A 15,430-nucleotide genomic window follows, 5' to 3' on the forward strand; every position below is an offset into this window, starting at 1 on the left:
ATGCGGATCACAAATATGTTTGCCATACCGGATGGGTCGAGGCCCGGGTTAACAACGACCGCCTCCGGTGCTGTTGACCAGCAGGGTGCCTCTCCAAAGAGGAGAGGAGGAAGGCGGTTTAGAAGGCAGCGAGAGAGAAGGAAAGGCAGGAGTCGGGACTGTCCCTGCAGATGACATTGTAATCTGTGGTGAGAGTAGAAAGCAGGTGGAAGAGAATCTGGAGAGGTGGAGGTTTGCACGGGAGAGGAATGAAGGTCAGTAGAGACAAGACGGAATATATGTGTGTGAAGGAGAGGGAGGCAGGTGGAAAGGTGAAGATGCAAGGAGTAGAGGTTGTAAAGGTGGATGACTTCAAATATCTTGGGTCAACCATCCAGAGCAATGGACAGTGTAGAAGAGAGGTGAAGAAGAGGGTGCAGGCAGGATGGAGTGGGTGGAGATGGATGTCAGGGCTGATGTGTGACAGAAGGATAGCAGCAAGAGTGAAAGGGAAGGTTTACAAGACAGTAGTGCGTCCTGCTATGATGTGTGGTTTGGAGACTGTGGCTCTGTCTAAAAGACAGGAGGCTGAGCTGGAGGTGGCGGAGATGAAGATGCTGAGATTTTTGTTGGGAGTGACAAGGATGGACAAGATTAGAAATGAGCAGATCAGAGGGACAGTGAAGGTGGAGCAGTTTGGAGATAAAGCCAGAGAGGCCAGGTTGAGATGGTTTGGACATGTGTTGAGGAGGAATAGTGGATATATTGGGCAAAGAACGTTGGAGATGGAGCTGCTGGGCAGAAGGAGAAGAGGTAGACCTCAGAGAAGGTTTATGGATGTAGTGAAGGTGGACATGGAGATGGTTGGTGTAAAAGTAGAGGAGGCAATGGATAGGGCAAGATGGAGGCAAATGATCCACTGTGGCGACCCCTAAAGGGAGCAGCCGAAAGAAGAAGAAGAAGAAGCATAATTGTAACCAATGGCTTTAAAGGTAAAAGATTATTTTTTTAAAAATGGAAAAAAACACACCTAATATTATGATTCTTTAACAAAGGTAAGTGTGTACATGCATACAAGTGCATGCGTACACACACACACACACACACACACACACACACACACACACACACACATTTTATATTATAAATATATAAAGGCATTAAGCCAGACGTGGGTATAAATAAAGCCCTTTAAACAATTACTGCAAAAGCAAGTCTCTAAGATCTACGCACGAGTCATTGTGCTAAACAGCCAGTTGCCTCTTACTTTCAATGTACCACTTTGATTTGTTATTTAAAACCTATTTTTCAGAAGAATTTAAAATTTAAAATGACAACTCTCTCATGCTGCCAATAGTGGAATGTCAATGGGGCCCTTCGTGCGGTCCGCTGTCCCTGACACCACACATACATCACTCACGCAGCTGCAGCCGCCTGCTGCACATCACTCCAGCCCGTCGCACGGAACATGGAGTCCGTTTGGAGCGCAGGGGCTGACTGGGTTACACCTGAGAGGGCAGGCTGAGGGGATGCAGCCACCCTGGAAATGGGGCACTCTTGCGAGTGACAGTGCATGACCATCACAGAATGTGTTTGTCTGGAAGTGGGTTTTGCCCCCTCCCCCTTTCCCCCTCTCCGACTTTTGGCATGGACGGAGGTTAAGAGAGGGGAGTGTGGGTAAACAGACACCCTCCAATTGCTTTTGAGTCTGTGAAAGTGGCTTAGCAGTAGTCAAAGCAAAGGCGCTTCTTTGAACTGGCAGCGTGTTTCTTGCCAGCTGTGGGGCATGGCGAATGCCTGGTTCTTAAGAGCACTGCTCAAGTCTCAAGGGAAAGAGAGAAGGTTACATAGCTGCACAACCATCCATTCAAAAAAGAAAGCCAGGAGATTGCACACAGCGCTTTCACAATGACTACATTAGGCTATAACCATCTAGCCAAATCCAAATGCTTAAGGTCTCAGCATAATAATGGAATTTAAGTCAATTTAGGGGTTTTATTCGTCGAGAGCATTTTTTTTTTTAAAGAACACAGTAGACAGCTTCTGCATTCAAAAAAAGAAAGATGATTTTACAAATACAGTGCTCTCACAATGGCTATATTAAAATACCGGAATTTGAAACAATTCATAAAATTGTATTTCCGTTTTAGATTTTCAGCATCTTTCATTCATCTAACAGAGCTGTCTTATGTTTGAGAATATAAGTCAGACAGCGCTCAACACAGGGTGCACAAATCAGTACACTGTAAAATGGGCAACACGGCAGACGTTGATTTGAAGTGTTTGAAGATTTAACTGATGTAAAATCCTGCTTCATCCTTGTTCAGCTGAGCTTTTCAGTGTTTGTTTGAGTTGAATAAAACCAGTTAAAATGGCTAATTACTAGAAATGGAAACTGGGCTGAAAAATACTGGATCAGATCAATACTGAAAACACTTCTGTAAGGGGAAACTGAAGTTGGGCATTTAAGCTGAAATTCTTGTATTTTGAGACTAAAATATAGTAGGGATAACTTCTGTGGAATTACTTTGTCCAGCAAGGTCAACCACTTTGCAAATACAACATCAAGTCCATAGCCCATACATTTTGATGTTATATATATATATATATATATATATATGTGTGTGTGTGTGTGTGTGTGTGTGTATAAAATATATATATTTTATATATATAGACATTTTTCTTGCGGCATCACATCTTTTATAAGCAGAGGCCATTCTGAAACTCATTTAGACTCACTTGTGTTCGACTGGACCCAAAAAGTGCTTGGAACCTGATTGCCACTGGCCACATAATTTGAAGACAGTCGTTTAGCTCGCATAGTGGTTATTGTTCTACATTAATTTCAGACAAAAAAAAAAAAATTAGGTGATCATCTTGTTAACAGTATTAATTTACATATATTTTAAGCTTCTCCTCCATCTTTCAGAAGCTATTTAAGAAAAAAAAAGTGCTATGAGGTAACACTTGACCTCTCACAAAATGTGACTCTACGTTTGTCATGTTGTTTCAGATCTGATTGGTCAATAAAAATGAAATACTATATTTGTGGGTTGGCTGAATAACGACCATGAGGAGCTGCTGTTAAAATAACCACACCAGCTGTGTTTGCTGGAGAGGAGGGATTCTCTCACAACTCTTGGCTAGCTGTAGATCCCCTTCACAATATTAAAAATGTATTAAAATCTACGCATGAACAGCATGTTAATCACCCAAAACTAAAAAAAAATATCACCCAAACATAAGGAATTATGTATGGTCTTCAGTGTTTCTATTAAAAATAGCTCATTCGGAAACCTGGCAGCTTTTACAGGTGTTCTATAAGGTGCCAAATCAGCAAACCCATATGATGTGTAACTTTTATCCTGTCTTATGTACATTAAGCCCTACTGTTTCTAGCCTGGACGGCTGACTTTAAGCATCAGCAATAAGGGGGTCTGCATGGTGGTGGTGCAGAGAAGCAATGATACTGGGTGCTTAGCAAGCTTAAATACTGACACAGCTCAAGGACACTATTTCTCCAGAAAATGTAATTGCTTTTCCACTTCACGGGGGCACGAGTCCTTCCTTATGCTGGATGGAATATTTCCTCTCTCTGCCTAGTCACCAATTTTAACTTTAAAGTAGATTCCACCCTTAAAGAGACTGAATGATTTGTTATCACATTAGTATGCTGTTTAAGAAACAACACAGCAGCATCTTTATTTTATGCTACTTTGAAACTGGGTTTAATGAAGCTCTACTATCTAGTTTTATTTCAAAGAAGCACTAGACTAGTTCATCTGAGAACACCCCTCAGATCCTACATCACAAGCATCAATATTCAGGCAAAGCAACACTGATGTTATTCAGTGGCGGCGACAACAGCAACAGCGATTTTCAGCAACCAACTTCGATAATAAGTTATTTTGTTAAAGGTTTTGATTGGATTGAGGCATAAAAACAAATATTTTTGATGTGTTTATTGTATTCTGGAAGCGCAGAATGTTTGGGTGACATGGGGCTATTGTGCTAAAATACCTGATGTTTCATATTACTATCACAATCACGCCACCTTACTATATTCATAAGTACTTAAATCTGGTGTACATACTGTAAATTTCTCTATATTGTCTTAAATTATTAGTAAAGTGTTTATTTTTTACATAAATGGCTGCAACTGTAACAACTGCAATTTCCCCCTGGGATCAATAAAGGAATCAGAATCTGAATGTCTGCATTTTAATAGTTCTACTGTATTTGAGACCCTATAACAACAAATGTTATATTTCCTGTGTAATGTTAATCTAGGCAGATGCAAACCCAATATCTATACTTTACAAATGGTTACATATCAGCCTCAGAAGATACATATATAAAAAATACTGGTTATCTGCATCGGCGCATAATTCCCATAAAGGTGCATCCCTATTCATTTCATTAAAAATCGCGACTGCCCAGCTAAACGATAAGGCAAAGCTCAAAAGTACCCGGGCTACTTATAGATGCCACTCTAAATGAGGAGAATACAGCTGTTTGTGATTATTTTGCAGTCTTATTTTTGACTGGTGCCTGGAAACACATTCCAAATTTGCAGTCCTCTTGATATTCATTCATTGCTTTTGTCACGCAAAGTGACATCTTATTTTCGCCCAAATGGAAATGCCCCATTCTGTCGAAAACGACCTTAATTTGTCTCTCTTTTGCCTTTACAATGTTGTCACAGAAAATTGCACACCATTTCATAGATGGAGAAGGGAAGTGCGGCGTGTGCAGAAATAGACAGATCTATTGTGTGGTTTATTCGTTTTAGATTACTTCAGGTGCAGATATTCACCTCCCTTCTCAGTCGAAGGCAGCAGCCCATCACAGCATTACTAGGACTGTATTGTTCAATACACATGCTGCAGTCGGTGTGCACTAAACAATGAATAATGCATTTAGCTGAATAATATGCTCATTTATAAGATAAAACAGCTCAGGGGGAAAAATGGCAAAAGAAAAAACAACCTTGCTGTGGTATTTGTTTTCTTTTACAGTGCTGCTAAAACCATATCATGTTTCCTTAATCCATAAATTACACAAACTCAACAGAATATTAAAGTGCAAATGTAGAATATGAAAAGTATAGGCTAAACGAATTACACTGCTCAGAGGGCATAAGAAATGTTGCCTTGAACTGTTAATAAATTCTTTGCATCCTGCCTGAGAATCCAAACTAATTTCTTTTCCATTGTGCCTCATTTTGAAGGCCTGTTTAATCCTCAGCCATTAAGGGACAGCGATGCTCCAATCTGGCAGTAATGCAGCAATCCCTCACATCTACAAAAAAAGGTCTGTCGATAGATTTGTCCTTTATAAATTCAAAGGGAAATTTTGAATATTGCATGAAGCAATGTGGCATCACCCACCTCTTCGAAAGCAGCAGAAGTCAGAAAATCATTAAATCAGCACTGCTTTGCCAATTAACATTTTCCCCACAAAACCACTTTCCTCACAGGAATGCACCACATGCGATGAACAGTTTGGTGCTAAGATACGGATAGTGTGTGAATCCTGCCACACTTGACTGAGACTCCAGAGGAAAGAGGAAAAAAATCATCTAAAACTGTCACTGACCAGCTGGAGAAGCCAGAGAGCAATTCTACACAAACGTGAGGGGATTTCTGCACTCCGTATGTGTCCACTTGACTCCCGTGAGACAACTGATTATATTCAAATGTGTCCCCAACAGGACAGGCATTCTCAGGTAAGGATGTGAATTTCATTAGCGTCTCCTTGATTGAGAAGCAATTGGGAATAAACATTCGCTCAGAGAGCGAGAGGAGGAGAGAAATGGAGGGCTCAGCTTGGGAGCGTAATTTTCTTGTTAAATGTACCATGGACTCAAAAAAAAACAGTGCATTCTCCAGAATTTCGTAATTAAGGACACAAGGGAAGGGTACCAAATTATTTCCAGCATCACCATCAATATGAGAGCGCTCATCTGTCTGAGTGACCTTCATTACTTGAGAATTATTGAAGGACAGAACGAGAAAAAGCACATCAGCGCAACAAAAGAACAGAAGAAAGGCAGCAATGAAACGCTCCATATACAGGAAAACACTTCCACTGGGAGCTAAAACTTACCTTATCAGCGTCCACTTTGCCTCTGATGAACTCGGACCTCCAGAACTGAAGCGCCTGTTCCAGGGTGAGGCCAATGCCCTTGAGGAAGAGGCCGTACTGCATCCGGCCGCCGTGGCGCAGGTGGTGGCTGTCTCTCAAGGCCTTGTGGAGCTGCCTCATGCACAGAGGGAAGGACTTCGCTGAGAGCTAATGGAGGGATGAGGGGAGATTCACACACTATTACTGGAGAAGCAAGCCATCTGTTGGCTATATATTAAATGAAATAAATCTTGATCTAAGCATCCGTCTGTACCCATCACTAGTGTAGTACAGCTGAAAAAAATATCCGATAAAATTTGATTCAATAATCAAACTATCTGAGAATGAAAGTCATTGGAAAACCACACTTTGACTTGTTTTTAAGAATTCATGCGCATCTCTCTTAATTTCCTTCCCTAATTGTGTCCAATTCCACCTGCTTACTAGGTCTCCCCAATCACATGATACTACCAGTACTGGGAGGATGAAGCCTAGGACATGCTTACTCCCAGTCATGTAAAGCGCCACCAGATCCTTCAGAACTGGTGCCAACGCAACGGCACAGAACAGTTAAAAGTGCTCGGAGAACACCAACTGCCAGACCCATCACATCAGCTTACAGACGCCTGCACTGACTAGCACTGCGCTGGAGTGAAGGAAGGAGAGGGAGGGCCATCCTACCCAGCCAGAGAGGGCAAGGCTAATTGCGCTCTCTCGACTCCCAGCTACGGATGGCTGGAGTATCACTTGAGACCGTACTCGCGATGTAGTGATAACAGGGCCGATGCTTAGACAAAAGCATTCTTACTTCACTCAATCATTAAAGTGAAACATCTTGAGCATTTCTTACTCTAACAGAATAATCAAACATTCAATATAACATATGATAAATATATAGGCCTAATATACAGTGGAGGGTTTAACAGTTGGTTTTAAGATCCAGTAGTTCAGCTCCTTTTAGGAAGGAGCTGAACCACATAATTAATATACACTGGGTGCACCTGAACTTCAACAATGAGAGGACTTGTCTCTCACCCAAAAAATAAATAAATTAAACCAGATGTTGATTTTTTTTTTTATTGCAAAATTGAAATCTTGATGGACTGTTTTGCAGACCATTGCATTATGCTGCCGTTGCTACTGCTGGCGCCAGATTTTCTATTGCTGCTCCACTGACAACACTGGAATATTCGGTTTACTGTCAACCATCTACAGTCATAATGTAAATTCAGCATAAAATACATACTTGAGAGTGCCTAGTTTGTGTGTGAGAGAGTCAGAAAGAGACACACTGAAATGGAACAAGATAAAGAACAGCTCTGCATGCAGAGGAAGCCAATCTCCAACTTTTTAATTCTGTGGTGTCGTTTTAAATGAAGCACTAATTTCAAGACAACACACTGCCTCCATTTTAATGTGCCCAAATAGAAGTAAAAACTGAAGGACGAAATTTGCATGAGCCGACAGGCCACTTAATTGGAACAGCAATTGCCTCAGAGGTGGCGAAAGAGACAATACATACATTTCCCTCTGCAGACAGCCCTCCTCCAAAATCGTCTCCTCATACCCACCAAAGCAACACACACAATAACCCAGTAAGCCAGCAAAGACTCTCTGATAACAGAGCCCTAAAGATACTGAAGGTCATGTGTCAGGATTTTGTTATATGTAGCATTGGATGTGTACAATAATTAAACGGTCAAAAGCCACTTGGAAGAAAACGAACTAGAAAGTCGGTTTTCTATGGAAAACTGCCCCTCTTGGTGGAGGAGTCGACTATGCTAATGTGAGGGCTTCTGTGCCATTGGAATTGCATCATGTCCCACTGAGTACTCACTGCATCAATCTGTTCCAAGGAAACCTTCCCAATGTTCTTTTGGATGCTGTAATCCTGGCCAACATAGGCATGGCTGCAACACAAAACAAATCGAAACAGCTGAGAGAGAAAAGAAGCTTCCAGCATTTTAACACGTGAACACACACTTGCAGCTATGTGGTGGATCACTGAGGTACGAGAGTTACATACACCAAGAGACGTCTCTTTTAAAGGGACAATTCTCCTAAAAATCATGTTTTATTACACATATTTGACCCAACTGTCACAGATACGCTGCGAGACTGCTACAGGAATCCATTTTTAGACTCACCAGTTGAAGCTTTCTGACAAGCCTTGCGATTCAAGCCCAGAAAATAAGAAATGTTCTAGCTTGGTAAACACAGAAGCTAAAAAAATAAACTAAATAAATAAAAAAAAACAAACAACACTTTTCTATGTGACTATCAATGACGGTCGGCCAATCCAAACATAAAAATATGTATGCAATTTTCCTTAAAAGACAAACGGCACATTCAGATACTCAACCGCAGCACTTGGGAGATTAAGTACACAACATCATCACTGCCTGACATTCACGAGAGTAAAACAAGCAGTTTCAAATCCCAATTAGGAGCTGCAGAAACTGCCACGGTCATCAGGAGATGAGCTTACTGCTCTTTCTTTACAGGAACACTGTTAAAGCACATTTATGTCTTAGTGGTTGGAGTTTGATGGGGAAATAACTAACTAAATCAAAAGGACGCAAGTACATAATTACTGTAAATACTAAACCATATTAGCTGATATTAGAATTCAACCAAGCTCCAATTAGTGAAGGGAATTTTACCAGTATGAAAGTGATCAGTGCAGTGATCTGGACCAGTGTGGTACATATTCCACAGGTCTGAAACCAATAATGTGAAGCCACAAACAGCTCTGGCCCAAAGATGAATTAAAACATGAAACGATCCTTTAAATTACAAGTTACATGTACTCATTACTCTGGGACATGTACCAAGCGATCCTTTGAAAACAACTACATTTATTTGCCTTTTCACTCTTCTGTTGTGCTCTGTTTGATAAAAAACCATAACTTTACATCACAAGACAAGCAAGGAAGTATAAAAGGACTGAACAATAATAATACAAAATCCGGACAACAGTAATCATGATAATAATAATTAGAACAATTATTATTATTATTATTAAAAATAAGGGTAGGCCTGTCCCAATTATTGCCTAATCACCTCATTGCAATTATCTGAGCTGACTGCAATTATTTTCCACATCTGTTAGGTCTCACAGTCACAAGCAAGTAAAAAAAAAAAAAAAAAAAAAAAAAAAAGAATAAATTAAGCAGAAAAAGCATTTATTGAGACACATGGATATTAAACTACAAGGTGCTGCTTTCATAATTGCACACAATGAACAAAAAAAAAGAATTTTCTACTTACTTTGTATTATTTATATGGAAAATCATCACTAGCTAGAATGTACTGATTGGGACAGGCCTAAAAATGTCAGTTACAAATTCAGTATAACTAGGACAGGTTCCAATTGCACTAATATATATATATATATATATATATATATATATATATATATATATATATATATAAAATCAGATCGAGATTCTTCATGATACAGCTTATATAGGTATAAGCATACGATTCCCCTCCAAGTGTATGTGATATTAAGAAAGAGTGTCCTTGCCCGTTCGTCTGAGGACAGGCCACGATTCAATCCACAACTGGACTCATCCCCACACTGCTCAGGGTCACACCAGCCCTCGCAACCATCTTATCTAGCCAGACCAGTGATGACACACAGCAAAAAGTACCTTACAGCTAGAAATCACTGCCTCTGTGCTCTCAGACACATCCAATTAAAGCAGCTGCATTCAGGGGCTTTCGGAAGGCAAATGAAATGGCTGCAGGCTGCGATGCCAGTCAGGCACGCTGCCATTGTTCCTCTCTTCCACAAAAGAGAGGACGGACAAAACGCACTCTTCTGTGGGCGCGGCGGAGGTGGACAGGCAACGGAAGGCAAATGAGCTCCAGGCTGGGCTTTAATATACACCTGCATCCCCTTGGGGCCAGGAGCACTCAACACAGCCTCGTTTACATGCGTAAGGCCCAGGATGAATCACTGACATTGTGTTGAGGTCATGCACGGAAGTGACTGAGGTAACAGTACGAAAGAACAAAAGGCACAAAAAAGAAAAACGAGAGAAATGAATAGGCAAGATGTCATCACTGCATGTATATACTCATAATAACTACCCTGGTTCTGCAGCATCAGTGGGCAGGAAAAACACGTCCCAGAGAGCATTCCCACTGAAGCTACAAGAGTGCAACTGCGCTCTCATTGGTTGAAAAGGACTCCGGAGTTGTTCCGTGCCTGTCAATAGAGATATATGTGCTTGCCAATCAAGAATGTCTGCTCTACAAGCTGAGATGCTCTATGATGCCGCGTGGGAGGCGGCTTGAAAAAGATGTGGTGATCGGCTTCAGACGCTTCAGAATAGGCCTAGTGTCAGATAACACTGCCAGACACAATCTACCTATAACTTCAGGAGGAAAGGAGGAGAAAATGTGAAGAAGTTTCACCAGAAGAGTTAGTGAGCATGTTTTGACCTCCGCTTATAATATTTGTTAGGCATTTTTTTGCATGGCCATTCCTAACCTTTCTTCATCCTTTAGAGTTAAACCAGGCTGTTTTCAAAAAGCACTCAGAGCTGAAACACTTCTTAAAACTTCAATATGAACAGGCAGAGTTAAACTGCTGCAAGTTGAACTGCTGCATATTTGTAAATGAGTTGGTTTTCATGAAATAATGCTGCTTCTGTAGCTCAGTTTCCATATGTGGACTGTATGGACTTCAGAGCAAACACTACATGCTTTGTCAAAGCATTAGGCTCAATAGAAAAACCAAAACCTTGAATTATCTTCCTTTGAAATTGCAGCACGCTTGTTGACTTATGAAAGATGACCCTAATGACCACACTGAGACGATGAATAATAGAGCGCAATAGCAGTGGGGCTGCTCTAATGAAGCCAGTTACCTGAGGTGGTTCAGCAGCGGCTGGAGTCGTTCATCAGACTGCACGGCTGGTAAGGATCTCGCGGTCAGCTGTAAACACACGGAACCATTGTTAAGGGTCAAAAGGTTAAGATCTTAAGAACTGCACAGCCAAATGTTTATATGTTGCCAAAAAAATAGATTTCAATTGCACGCCTCAGTAAACGTGTCATATAATAAACGTGGGGTAGCGCGCTGTCGGCTGTGATCTCTTCCTTTAGGAGTGCTCTTGCCTTTTCCCTCACGAACAAATTCCACAACCAAATTGCCATTCCAAATATTCACGGACTCTCCATGTCAGTCATTAACTGCACTACGGTGAGCTAAGACATGAATTGTGATGTTCATCAGTGAGAAGGCATCAGATCAGGGACGGAGATTTTTAGAGCAGGGCTTTTTAACCTTGACCTGACTTGAGGGTCTCAAGAGTGGTGCTAAAAGATATTCGTTATCAACCGAAGAGAAAACCATCTTGAGTGCATACCAGCTTGGCTGAATGGGTCCACTTACAGACCATGGAAGACAGGCTAACGTTGATTATAAATTTCAACCGGGTCACCTTGGGAGGGTCTGACTCCCTTACTGAGGGAGGGTCTGACTGACCACTAAATTTAAAGCTTTTTTTTTTTTTTTTCAGCATCAGGCTAAAGATTTGGTTTGTGGTGAAATGCCAGCTAAGAAATGCAGACCCAGTAAGTGAGTAGACTTAATATTTACATATTCTTCAAAATTTCTTTTTGTTTAGCGTACCAGTCGTGGGCTGGAGGTTAGGGAACTGGCCCTGTGACCGGAACGTCGCTGGTTCGATCCCCAGCACTGACAGTCCATGAGCAAGACACCTAACCCCCAATTGCTCCCCAGGCGCCGTGGATAGGGCTGCCCACCGCTCCGGGCAAGTGTGCTCACTGTCCCTAGTGAGTGTGTGTGCGCGTGTGTGTGCGTGCTCACTAGTGTGTATGTGGTGTTTCACTTCACGGATGGCTTAAATGTGGAGGTGGTATTTCCCGGTTGTGAGATTAAAATAGTATCACTTAACGTTGATGTGTGTGGGTAGGGGAGGGCAACCTGGCAAAGAGGGGGTCATGAAATATTTTATATTTTTATTTTTTAAACCCCAAAAAAGGGTTGCACTGTGAAAAAAGAAGAGTTAAGAACCCCTAATATTTTATTTCAATACAATAAAATACAAACCATTCCAATAGAAAACAAAGACATGGCACTAGGGTTAGTCTTAATACTTTAAACGGCACACAAGGTCGCATTTTAAGCATTACAATATTGCTTTGAATTAGACAGGAGCACTCTGAAGCCCAGCACAGAGACTTCAAGAGCGGTAAAGGGTCCAGATCCTACATCTTTTTTGTATTTTACTTCTTTCCCTGACATCCACGTATACCATTTGTATGGGTTTATATACCAAAAACAGGCATTATTCATTTTTCCCACCTCTTTTTATCCCTTACAAATACACAGGCCGTTTTCGTTACTCTGCCCTTGTGATTAGTTTTGATGTGTTGCAATGTGTTGAGCCCTTATTTAAAGACCTATCTGGGCTGAAACACTTTGCATAACTTCAGCCAGAACTGGCGGATTTAAACTGGTGTAGGCTGAATAGGTGCATGTGTGTAAATGTGTTGGTTTTATGGGACATCAGAGAGACAATGAATGCAAAGCAGACTGTTTTTGTAGCTTTGTTTTCCTATATGGACTGTATGGACTGGGAAATGAACAGATCATTTTGTAACTTTAATAATGTTTATATTCTACCTTAAATTCCTGTTTTTAAAAAGTGAGACATTTTCCATGAAATGAGCCCTTTAGGATACAAGATATGGTTTAAAATGAATAATTCCACAAAACCAGACTGACACTTGGATGAAGGTCATTTAGCCAAAAGTACAATCAAATTTTAGCTGCAAACTAATACAGTACGTTACTCAACCGTAGACTCTTAATAAGAGAAATTCAAAAAACAACCACTAAGTATAAAATACAAATTCTTTTTTATTTTAAAAAATGATGAAAAAGCCAGGGAAGCTTGTTTTATTTATAGGACCAAATAAAAATGGCCAGATAAGAATGTAGGACTTTTCTATTCTGTCCAATATAAAAGCTCCAAAATTGATTTACTTATGTTTTTCCTTCTCCTGTGCAGCCGCCATTCTGGAGATAAGGGGTTTTGCTCTGACAGCCATGAAACTTTTGCAGAAAGTCAGAAAGTCTGAGCGCATCTGTTAACTAAAGCAAAACAAAGTGATAAAGACATGACGGGTTGGACATGAACAAGCTACCAAGGCAGTGCCAGATTGCAGTGCAGCAGTAACATTTCCAGTGCAAGGAACTTGGACTCAACACCAAAAAATAGCAAAAAATAGTTTTTATATCCTCAGAGCTAACAACCATCCACTTGGATATGTAATAAAAACACAATTTGAAAAAAAATATACAGTGGAAAAAAGATTAATGTGGGGCACACCGGTGAAATCTGAATTCACGGCAACTCGACCTGACTTTTGCTGACCTTTTGCAAAACCACACATTCAGACATCCTGCAACACAACAGTGCTGTACTGGTGTTAAACCTACAGAGCACATCTGCAAACATTTTGAAAATTCAGTTTCTTCTCAGGATTGAAACAAAGACAAAGAAAATCTGTTAAAACAAAGCAATAAACAGGATGAGTCACAGAAACAGGGCCAGATCGTAGTGGCTCCACTTTAGAACTCGTTTAATGAGATACTCTCTGTAATGGCAGTGAAAAGCCATTAGAACAACAGAAACACACACACACGCGCACACACACACACACGCACAGGTCTCAATGGTTCACTAACAGTCAGGAAGGAGGCCGAATCATCACTTCACTGTGGCATGTTCGTGATCCTGAAAACTGGCAAAAAGTAGAGGTCAGACAGGTGGAACTACCAACGTCCAGAATATCGTTGCTGTCCGAAGAAAAACAAGCATCTGCAAAATGTTACAAACATTCTTCACCGCCGCTGTGAGTCAACGTAAAGAAGATTCTGGAGCATTTCTGTTTCTTCATTCATCACGAAATTTTCACACGACGTAAAGAACAGCTGCAAACGTACAGCGCAGAACAGCTGCAGAGCTCAAACAATGGTGAAAAGCAAAAAATCGAAAAAATTGCTGATGCATGTTTCTCTTCGAATAGCAAAGATATATAAAACTGAACGCTAGCATTGCAGCCAGGCGTGTGCCTTCGACTGATCAAGGCCATGACTTACAAAATCTGCACAATATAAACCACACGTTTTGGACGATCTTATTTTTCAGCTCTCGCTCATCTCCAACACCTGTATTAGGCACAGCAGTGACCCTACAGAGAATAACATGCAATAGATGTTTTCAGCTTATTTTATAGACGGCAAAAAATGATTAGTACACTTAGTAGCTGTTACAGGAGATGAAATGCAGCCTCTTTCATTCAAACTTAACACATTTATACTCATTTTTTTAAAAGAATTGGAAAAGAAAATGTGAAATAACTGTATTAACCGTACTTACGCACACATTACTGCCGGTGATGTGACATGCTTGTGATGTATACGAGTCCCGCTGTACTTGTGCGGCGCATACAGCGGAGGTACTTGAACCTTTATTAGCTCTCGGCAGAGCGGTTTTGACAGCCCTCTGTCAACTGTGGATGGCTGCAGCCCAAACAATTCAGAAAAGCCAGACAAAGCAGGCAGCGGCCCATTTAATGAGCTTTTTTCATTTCTGCCTTTTCCCATTGATGTGTTTTAATAAGTTGCAAACAGAGGCCGGACCCACAATAATAAGTAATAAAATACTGAAAACACAGCATGGGGTATCGCCGAGTAGTAACATGTTCCATAAGTTATTAACCAAATACAGCAGCTACACGGCACAAGCGAACATATCGAAGTACAGAGCAAAACATCAAAGGGCAACTGCCATCAAGACAGTAACATAACGAGCAGACGCAGTACAAAAAACGCCGACTGATAAAGTCTGAATCGCATTAAAACACCATCAGCAATGGAAAGAAGGCTCAAGCATGAACTTAAAAATAGTTCATAAACAAATGCTTTCTGAGACAAATTGATCTTGTTGTGCCAATAAGAGTTTGTGTGTTGGTGTTCATTTGTTGTCAATAGCAGCCCAATTAAAATCGCCTTCCTAGGATACGCTAAGAGCCGAAGCTCTGTCACTCAGCGCCGAGCCTAGTTGGGGCACAATTAGCCACTGATCCTGCTAACAGCGCGGACCCAATTTCAGTTCTACTCCTTTTGCATATCCTCCTTAATGACGGCCATGCCCTCAACCTATGCTAATATGAAATATTCCATATCTCTGCAATATGAAACGAAACGAGACACTCGAGAAGTCGAAAACACCCACTCACCCCCTTTTGTCTACTTCACTGAGGTTTCTATGGAGGT

At 41.0% G+C, this 15,430-nt stretch overlaps 1 protein-coding gene across 2 annotated transcripts in view; it reads right to left on the bottom strand.

The window, feature by feature from the left end:
- prim2 (DNA primase subunit 2) overlaps nt 1–15,430 on the bottom strand; it is a 71,214-nt gene that overhangs the window by 28,035 nt on the left and 27,749 nt on the right. For both annotated transcript variants that reach the window (XM_017724565.2, XM_017724564.2), the window contains exons 8-10: nt 10,986–11,053; nt 7,943–8,015; nt 6,088–6,273 (exon numbers count right to left, since the gene is read on the bottom strand). In XM_017724565.2, the coding sequence (XP_017580054.1) occupies nt 6,088–6,273; nt 7,943–8,015; nt 10,986–11,053 (327 nt within the window). The remainder of the gene's footprint in view (nt 1–6,087; nt 6,274–7,942; nt 8,016–10,985; nt 11,054–15,430) is intronic.

This window comes from Pygocentrus nattereri, chromosome 5 (genome assembly GCF_015220715.1).
Source record: "Pygocentrus nattereri isolate fPygNat1 chromosome 5, fPygNat1.pri, whole genome shotgun sequence".
Classification (NCBI taxonomy): domain Eukaryota; kingdom Metazoa; phylum Chordata; class Actinopteri; order Characiformes; family Serrasalmidae; genus Pygocentrus; species Pygocentrus nattereri.